The sequence below is a fragment of the Musa acuminata genome, chromosome BXJ3-8, assembly GCF_036884655.1.
Source record: "Musa acuminata AAA Group cultivar baxijiao chromosome BXJ3-8, Cavendish_Baxijiao_AAA, whole genome shotgun sequence".
In the NCBI taxonomy this organism is placed as follows: Eukaryota; Viridiplantae; Streptophyta; class Magnoliopsida; order Zingiberales; family Musaceae; genus Musa; species Musa acuminata.
In genome coordinates, this window is record NC_088356.1 from 21,526,406 (window position 1) to 21,535,349 (window position 8,944).

At 60.4% G+C, this 8,944-nt stretch overlaps 1 protein-coding gene across 1 annotated transcript; it reads right to left on the reverse strand.

The window, feature by feature from the left end:
- Positions 1–7,432: 7,432 nt before the first annotated feature.
- LOC135644158 (uncharacterized) lies at positions 7,433–8,699 on the reverse strand. The gene is made up of 2 exons (XM_065161619.1): positions 8,591–8,699; positions 7,433–8,505 (listed from the first exon to the last, which is right to left on the reverse strand). The coding sequence occupies exons 1-2, from the start codon at positions 8,697–8,699 to the stop codon at positions 7,433–7,435; spliced, it is 1,182 nt and encodes a 393-aa protein (XP_065017691.1).
- Between the last annotated feature and the right edge of the window lie 245 nt (positions 8,700–8,944).

The following is an 8,944-nucleotide window of genomic DNA, read 5'->3' on the forward strand; positions in this document are numbered from 1 at the left end:
GTGTTATGTCAAATCAGTTTTTTACCCCTATCATATGCCCCACCCGAAAGGAGCTGTGCGTCGGTTTTGCAGGTAGGGAGTCTGATGCATGGCTTTCTACTTCAAGCGGGCAGTTCAGGCGGGTCTGAGGGGCGCGCCGCAGGTGGGTCGGTCGCGTGAATGCGTCTCGAGCAGCGCTAGGCCGAGGCGCGCAACTAAGTCGAGAGGCTGAGGAGGATTGGTCTCGGGGGTAAGGGGGCCGACGAGGGTCGAGGAGCACAATGCAGGCGGGGTGACAGCGCAGGTGTGTCACAGGAGGCATAAAGCAGAGGGCCGAGGAGCACAACGCAGGCGGGGTAACCGCGCAGGTGTGTCTCGGGAGGCCGAGGAGCACAATGCAGGCGGGGTGACCGCGCAGGTGCGTCTCGGGAGGCGTAAAGCAGGGGGCCGAGGAGCACAACGCAGGCGGGGTGACCGCGCAGGTGTGTCTCGGGAGGCGTAAAGCAGGGGGCCGAGGAGCACAACGCAGGCGGGGTGACCGCGCAGGTGTGTCTCGGGAGGCCGAGGAGCACAACGCAGGCGGGGTAACCACGCAGGTGTGTCTCGGGAGGCGTAAAGCAGGGGGCCGAGGAGCACAACGCAGGCGGGGTGACCGCGCAGGTGTGTCTCGGGAGGCGGGAAGCAGTGGGCCGAGGAGCACAACGCAGGTGGGGTGACCACGCAGGTGTGTCTCAGGAGGCATAAAGCCGAGGGCCGAGGAGCACAACGCTGGCGGGGTGACTGCGCAGGTGTGTCTTGGGAGGCGGGAAGCAGGGGGCCGAGGAGCACAACGCAGGCGGGGTGACCGCGCAGGTGGCACTTGGTTCTTTGACCGTTTGGTTGGTTGTCTGACCGCGCGCGGGCGCGGGAGGCCAGGTTGCTTTTCCCCTGGGGAAGGTAATGGGCTGCCCCGTTTTGGGAGTCGCTAGTTCTTGAAGCTGATATGATTGGGCGCCTCCGTACTTTGCACCGCGCTGCCGCTGGCCGCCACGTCAAGCTCCCATTAATGCGGAGCGCCCCTGGGGGTCTCCCGATGCGACGTGACGGCTGCGGGTGAGGGGGCTGCCGCCCATCCTTGGGAAGCGAAGGGGCGCTGGTTCTGACGAGTTATCCCCTTTAAACGGCGGAGGCTCGACTCCGCCTCTATCTTTCACCGCCGTACTTTCCCCTTCGAGTTACGCTGTTGCCTCCCTGGTCCCCTTCCGTCTTCCGCGTACTCTTCCTCTCTTCTTAAGGTCAGCCGGGATGTCGTCTCCTTCTTCTTCTCCTTCCTTCTCATCCTCTTCTTCTCTTCGTGTCCTCGGAGCTGGGGAGGGAAGTCCCCCTCCGTCTCCCGTCAAGTCCTCCGACGGAGAAGCGGCACGAGCCCTGGAGGCTCTGATGTGGCCGCACGACATTGATTCCACCATGAGTGGGGCCCTGCTGGAGGAACACCGGGTGCGCTATAACATCCCGGAGGACCATATCCTTAGTGCTCCCAAGCCGGGTCAACGGGCGTATGACCCTGTCCCGAAGGGCTTCGCCCTGACCCTCGACGCCTTGGAGGCGGGCTTGCGTTTTCCTCTTCACCACCTCAGAGCGTCCTGCCTGTCTCTCTGGCGGATTTCGCCATCTCAGGTGGCACCAAACTCTTGGCGTTACATGGTGGTATTCCTGGGGGAATGCCATTACGCCAATATCACCCCCACTCTCAACCTCTTTCTCTCCTGCTACCGCCTCTGCAAGGGTTCGTGGGGCTATTTCTTGTCAGCCCGGACGGGTTTTCGGGTCGGTGGTGCCCCTTCCAGTAACAAGGGATGGAAGGGGAGGTTTTTTTATGTCAGCCATGCGCAGGACTGGGGTTTCGGGGTTCGGTGGTCCGCGAGGGCGATCGATAACACCACCCCATGTCTGGGCGAAGCATAGCGCCAAGCTCTGGTGAGGCTCAAGGAGATTCTCCCTAGGTCACAGGCCATCCGTACCATGACCGGGCAATGGCTGGTCGAGGCGGGCCTCAGCCCGATGCCTCTGGGTATGTTTAGTTACGTTTTGTCCGGGCGTTTGCGTGGTCGGCTCCGGGTACTAACTTCTTTTGTTTCTCGTAGATATGGTGAACCTGCGTTCGCTCTTGGGGGGTCAGGGTTCGGAGCCCCCCCTTCCAGCTTCGCCAACCAGTCCGCAACCTCCAATTCCCGCTCCATCGACCGACCCGCTACCCGGCTCGGAGGGCGACCCGCTGGAGGTCGAGGCTGGGCGCCCTTCGAAGAAGGCGAAGACAACCCCGTCGAAGGGGTCCGAGGCGAGCTCTCATCGCGGGGGGGCAGGCCCCAGTCAGCGGACGGTCGGGAAGGGTCTTCACCCTGTCTCCGTGAGCGACCTCTGCCGGCTTCCTGCTAGAGACGGGGAGCCGTACCTGACGCGGCTGGCAAGTGAGATCCTGCCCGGTGGGCTCAGCGACCCCTTGGTTCCCCGCTGGGAGGGCTTGTCCCGGGGTTCTAAGGTATGGGCCGGAGGGGATCCCTCCGCAGCGTTCCTTCGAGGCGCGCTCCACCCCGATATGGCTCGGGACTTGTACGTCCTGCCCTCGAAGGCATTGCTCAACAAGTCGGCCCAGTCACTGACCTGGGTAAGCGTGTTCCCGTTCTCCTGGTTCGTCTATCTGATGCCGGACTTCTTGATTTGTTTCCCTCTATGTAGGGTCTCCACTACGCGGTGGCCCTGATGGACAGGGTGCGCGACGCTGGGCGAGTCATTGGGGGCCTCGTCCATCGCAACGCCGAGCTCCACCGCCGGATCGTGGAGGTTCAAGCCGGGGCCGGCCCAGAGGCCGTGGCGGCAACGGAAAAGCGTGCGGCGGATCTGGAGGCGGAGGCGGCGCGCCTCCGGTCGGAGCTCCAGGCCTCGAAGGAGGCGAACGAGGGGCTCCAGAAATTAATAAGGGTGGATCGGACCGAACTCCGCCTATTGAAGACGGAGGCGGGCGCTCTCAGTAAAAAACTGGACGTGGCGAAGGCTGAGGCGAAGACGGCCTCGGAGGTGCTGGTGGAGGAGGCCCGTCTTCGACCCGCGAGAGACAAGGAGCTCCTCGAGGCCTACAAGAGGTCGGAGGGGTTCGAGCTCGGGCTGACGCGGACGGGGCGGGTATCCTTTGAATATGGATACCGTATCGCCACGTCCCGTTTCCGTGCTCGTCACCCGGGTCTCGAGGTGGAGGAGGATCCATTTACCCCTCACCCCGAGGACCGGGGGGTGGACATTCCCGAGGAAGTCCCCTTCGACGATCGCCTAGAGGTCCCCCAAAAATAAAGGGGTTTTGTATTTGGTTTGTTTGGTCAGGTTTTTTGTAAGTCGGGTTTTGTAAGTGGGCTTGCTTTCAATACAAAAGAAAACTTTTTCTTCTCTCGACGACTGACTTCTCCCCTTTTGGGTGAAGCACCTCTTCAAAAAAGGTTTCATTACTTCAGACAAAAAACTTCTTAAAGTTCCAGATATTCCAGGTTCTCGGCAAGGGAGAACCATTCATTGTCGTGAGCCAGTAAGTACCTGGTCGGACCACTTCGGTGACCCGATAAGGTCCCTCCCACTTGGGGGCCAGCTTCCCCCTCGCTCGGGTCGGGTCGCTGACCTCGACCCTTCGTAGGACTAGATCGCCTAACTTGATTGGTCAGGGTCTTACCTTTTTGTTGTAGACCCTCGCGACGGCTCTCTGGTAAGAAAGGGCTTTCAGGTGCGCGTCAGCGCATCGTTCCTCGAGGATGTCAAGACCGGCACGAAGTCCTTCATTCGAGACTTCTTGGTCATAGCCCCTCGTCCGAAGGGTGGCGACAGCCATCTTGGGTGGCAAGACGGCTTCGGTCCCGAACGTCAAGCTGTACGGGGACTCTCCGATCGCGGCCTTAGGAGTGGTGCGCAGCGACCATAATACGCTGGAGAGTTCGTCTGTCTAGGCCGATCGGGTTGCGGACACTCTTCTTTTGAGTCCGTCCAAGATGGATCGGTTGGTTACCTCTGCCAGCCCGTTCGTCTGAGGGTGGGCTACCGAACTGAACCTCAGTTGAATGCCATGACCGGCACAGAATTCCCGGAACCTTCTGCCGGCGAACTGAGGTCCGTTGTCCGTGACAATGGCCTTGGGCAACCCGAACTGAGTTACCAGGTTTTTCCACACGAACTTCTCTACTTGATGTTCCGTGATCGTTGCCAGCGGCTCGGCCTCGACCCACTTTGTGAAGTAGTCCACTCCTACGATTATGTACTTCCGCTGTCCAGAAGCCGGTGGGAAGAGTCCGAGGAGGTCCAAACCCCACTGCGCGAATGGCCATGCGCAGTCGATGGGGCTGAGCGGGACCGTTGGCTGTCGGGGCGCGCGGGCATGTTGCTGGCACGACCTGCACCGCCGCACGTAAGCTTTCGCGTCCCGGCACATGTTCGGCCAATAGTAGTCTTGGCGGAGTATCTTGTGCGCCAAGGTTCGCCCGCCGACGTGTTCGCCGCAGACCCCCTCGTGGGTTTCGGCTAGGACCGTCTGGGCCTCGTCAGGCTCCAAGCATCGCAGGAGGGGCTAGGTGAAGGACCATTTGTAAAGTCGGCCACTCTCCTCGGTGTACCATGCGTGCGTGCGACGTAGGCGCCGAGCCGCGGTTTCGTCGAGGGGAAGGGTTCCATCCCGCTTGAAGCGCAGCAGCTCCTGCACCCACGTGGTCGGCGTGCCGCCTGAGGCCGTAGTCGCCATTTCAATGGTGCGAGCAGGGAGCTCCTCAACCTCTGGCCGTGCCTCGGAGGTCGGCTTCGACGCTAGCTTAGCTAGCGCGTCGGCTCATTCGTTTTCGTCCCTCGGAACATTGGATAACGTAAAGTAATGGAACATGGCGGTTAGGTCCCTTACTCGTGCCAGGTATCTCGCCATGGTTGGGTCCCGAGCTTCGTATCCACCACTGAGCTGCTCGGCCACGAGCTGTGAGTCGGTGAGGACGTGTATCGCAGCTACCTACATCTCGAGGGCCAGCCTTAGTCCGGCTAGGAGCGCCTCGTACTCCGTCTTGTTGTTGGTGGCTTTAAACCCGAAGCGGAGGGAACGCTCGAACGAGCGTCCGTCAGGGGCAAGGAGGACCAGTCCCGCGCCGGCACCCCTTGAGTTGGCCGAGCCGTCCACGTGTAGGGTCCAAGCTTCGGGGGTTTGCTTGGGGTCTCCGTCCTCCATCTGAGTTAACTCCGCGATGAAGTCGGCTACCGCCTGGGCTTTAATGGCGGTCCTGGGCACGTATCTTATATCATGTTCGCCGAGCTCCACCGCCCATTTGAGGAGCCGGCCTGCAACATCAAATTTTGTTAAGACCTGCCGAAGAGGTTGGCCGGTGATGACCTCCACCGGGTGTGCCTGGAAGTAGGGACGCAGCTTCCGAGCCGAGAGCACCAGGGCGAGCGCAAGCTTTTCTATTGGCGGGTAACGCTCCTCAGGTCCACTCAGGACGTGGCTGACATAGTAGATCGGGAGTTGTTGGCCGGAGCTTTCCTTAATCAGGACAGAGCTGATTGCCCGCGGGGAGGCCGCTAAATAGAGGCCCAGCTTCTCACCAGGAGAGACAGAGGCAAGGCGGGGGAGGCTGGCCAAGTGCTGCTTCATTTGTTTGAAGGCCTCCTCGCATTCCGATGTCCACTGGAAGTTCCTTGGGTTTTTGAGCGCCTTGAAGAACGGGAGGCAGCGATCGCCCGACCGGGCGAGGAAGCGAGACAGGGCGACAAGCCTTCCGTTAAGTTGCTGCAGGTCTTTAATCGTCTGGGGGGACTGCATGTTGATTATTGCTTGAACCTTTTCTGGGTTGGCGTCAATTCCTCTCTCGTGTACGATGAACCCGAGGAATTTCCCGGAGGTGACGCCAAAAGCACACTTTGTGGGGTTGAGTCGCATGCCGAACTTGCGCAGTGTGGCGAATGCCTCGGCCAGGTCGGCAAGGTGCGTTTCGGCTTCTTGGCTTTTCACGATCATATCGTCCACGTAGACCTCCATGTTCCTCCCGATCTGATGGGTGAACATCTTGTTCACCGTTCTCTGGTATGTTGCCCCAGCATTTTTTAACCCGAACGGCATGACCTTGTAGAAGTATACCCCTTGATCGGTGAGGAAAGCCATATGTTCTCTGTCTTCGGGTGCCATCCTGATCTGGTTGTACCTTGAATAGGCGTCCATGAAAGACAGGCGTGCGTGCCCAGCTGTTGCGTCGACCAGCTGGTCGATCTTCGGGAGGGGATAGCAGTCTTTAGGGCACGCACTGTTAAGGCTGGTGTAGTCAACGCACATCCTCCAGCTTCCATTGTGTTTTTTCACGAGGACTATATTGGACAACCATCGAGGATATTTGGCTTCTTCTATGAAGCCTGCTGCTAGGAGCCGGTCCACCTCTTCTTGTATGGCGTTTTGTCGGTCAGGAGCCTGGCGCCGAGGCTTATGCTTCACTCGACGAGCGTCGAGTGGGATATTGAGACAATGCTCCGCGACCTCCGGGTCGACACCCGTCATGTCTGATGGGGACCAGGCAAAGATGTCGGCATTTTCCTGTAGGAGCCCGACGAGTCGTTCCTGCTCCCGCTCGGGCAGCTCCGATCCGATCTTGATCACCTGGTCTGGCCGAGCTTCTCGCAAGGGTACGTCAACAGTGGATCCCCTCGGCTCGGGATGAGGAGCCAGTTTTTTTATTTCCCGTGGGTCTTCCAGGGGCGCCTCGGTCCTGGCTCTCTTTCCCAACGAGACGGCGGTAAGGTAGCACCGCCTAGACTCTCGGGGGCTTCCCGTGACTTCCCCGACTCCAGCACGAGTTGTGAACTTGATGGTCTGGTAGTAGGTTGAGACGACGGCTCTGACCTTGTTGAGGGTCGGCTGGCCGAGTATGGCATTGTAGGCAGTGGGAAGGTCGACCACCAAGAATGTGGTCATCACCGTTTTCGACCTCGATGGGGTCCCCAGAGTCAAGGGCAAAGTAACAGCTCCCAGGGGTGATATTGAATCTCCCGTGAAACCGGTGAGTGTCGAGCACATCGGGCTCAAATTTTCCCTGGCCAAGCCTAGCTTCTGGAAGGCGTCGAAGTAAAGTATATCGGCCGAGCTCCCTGTGTCGACCATGATTCTCCTCACTTGCGCGTTGGCTACCCTGGCCGATATCACGAAGGCGTCGTCGTGGTCGGGGCGCTCGGAAGCTCCGGTTGGGAAGGTAATCTTGGGCTCGGGCTCGTGTCCCGAGGCTTCGTCGGGAGCGGCTCGGGCATACGCCTTTCTGCCCGACATGGAGCCTCCCCCTGATGCAGGGCCCCCGGCTATCACATCGACGTGCCGCTCGACGGGGCCCTCCGGTCGAGGTGACTGCTCCTTGTTCGGCCGGAGATACCGGCCGAGGTGTCCTTTGAGGATAAGCTCCTCGATTTGCCTCTTCAACTCGTAGCACTACTCAGTGTCGTGCCCGTGCTGTCGGTGAAATTGGCAATACCTTGAACGGTCTGCGAGCTCCCGCGGGTTCCTCATCGGGTGAGGGTCCTTGAGCAGCCCCTTCCCCTTCTCATGCAGGAATATTTCGGTTCGGGACGAATTCAAGGCGGGAAGAGGAGACCTTGATTCGGGTCTGTCTGTCCTCCGCCGGGAGGCGGTGGGTTGCATCTGTCGGGACGGCTCTGGCTTGACCTTTTTGTGATCCTCCCGCTTCCCAGCCATCCAAGTCTCTGCGGCGACGAATTGACTGGCACGCTGGAGCATTTCGGGGACCGCGGCGGGGGGCCGCTCTATGGGCGACCAGAAGAACCTGGTGGGCCACAGGCCTGTCATGAATGCCTGCATTAAGAGAGAGGGGTGAGCATCCGATAATCCGCGGATCTGCGTCATAAAGCGGTTCACAAAATGGAAGAGGGGCTCGTCCTCCTTCTGGTTGAGCCCGAGGAGGAGCGCCATGGACGGCTTCAGTCGTGCATAGGCCAAGAAGTTAAGCTCGAAATCCTTGGCGAGCTGATCGAAGGAGGCGATGGTCCCGGGCTTCATGCCGCTGTACCATGCGCGGGCTGGCCCCCGCAGAGTCGTCGGGAATGCCCTGCACATTAAAGCGTCAGAAGTCCCGTACAGCGCCATCTGGGCGCGGAAAGCGGCCACGTGGTCCGCTGGGTCAGCGGCGCCGTCATACGCGTCCAGCGAGGGGAGGCGGAAGTGTGGCGGGATCGCCTGCTCTTGTATCTCGAGGGTGAACGGGGATCCTTGGTGTCCGTCCGCCCCGAGCTCTCCTTTTGACTTACGGACTTCCTGTTGTACCTCGTCCAGTTTTTGACTGACGAGGCGCAGTTGAGCTCGCAAGGCAATCGTCGAGTCGGCGGTCGGAGCCTCGGGCTCGGGGCGGCTCGCCGTGTCCTCCGCTTCCCGGCTCCCGGGCCGAGTTGTGGGGTTTCGAGGCGAGACAGGAAGCTCTAGAAGCGGTACGTGAGTCCGGACAGGGGCTCCCGTTGCTGCGAAGGTCGGGTCGCATGCGGAGGGGCTCGCTGGGAGATGATCGGGACGATAGTCTGCACCATGCTTGTTAGGGCTCGGACCTGGTGGGCGAGGTTATGAAAGGCCTCGGGTGACACTTGCGACGAGCCGACGGGTGCATCGCCGGGAGGCGATAAGCCTGGGTCATTGAACAGTTGCCAGTAGCGTTCTGACACCGCCGCGGGGCGTTCGTCGTGGGTTTCATCACGTAGGGGGTGTTCCCCCGAGGTGGGGGGCCTAGTAGTCGAGGGTCCGCCGAAGTGGATTCGCTGATCGCTTGACATTTGGATGGGGCCCTCCTTCTAGCGCCAATCTGTTACGGTAAGTAACTTTTTCAGCCGTGACCTCGGGGTCGACGCGGCTGGTTCAGGGCTCCAAATGGCTGGGATCAGACGTGGCTCCCCTTGGGATGTTGTGGTGGCTGCCGCGGGGGATCCGGCCTGGAAAGTT

What these genes read in the sequence shown, in the direction of transcription:
- LOC135644158 (XM_065161619.1), bottom strand. Translation starts at nt 8,699, where the DNA reads ATGAAACCCACGACGAACGCCCCGCGGCGGTGTCAGAACGCTACTGGC. An exon ending in CCCGTCGGCTCGTCGCAAGT is followed by an intron (nt 8,506 to 8,590) that starts GTCACCCGAGGC and finishes ATCATCTCCCAG; the next exon opens with CGAGCCCCTCCGCATGCGAC.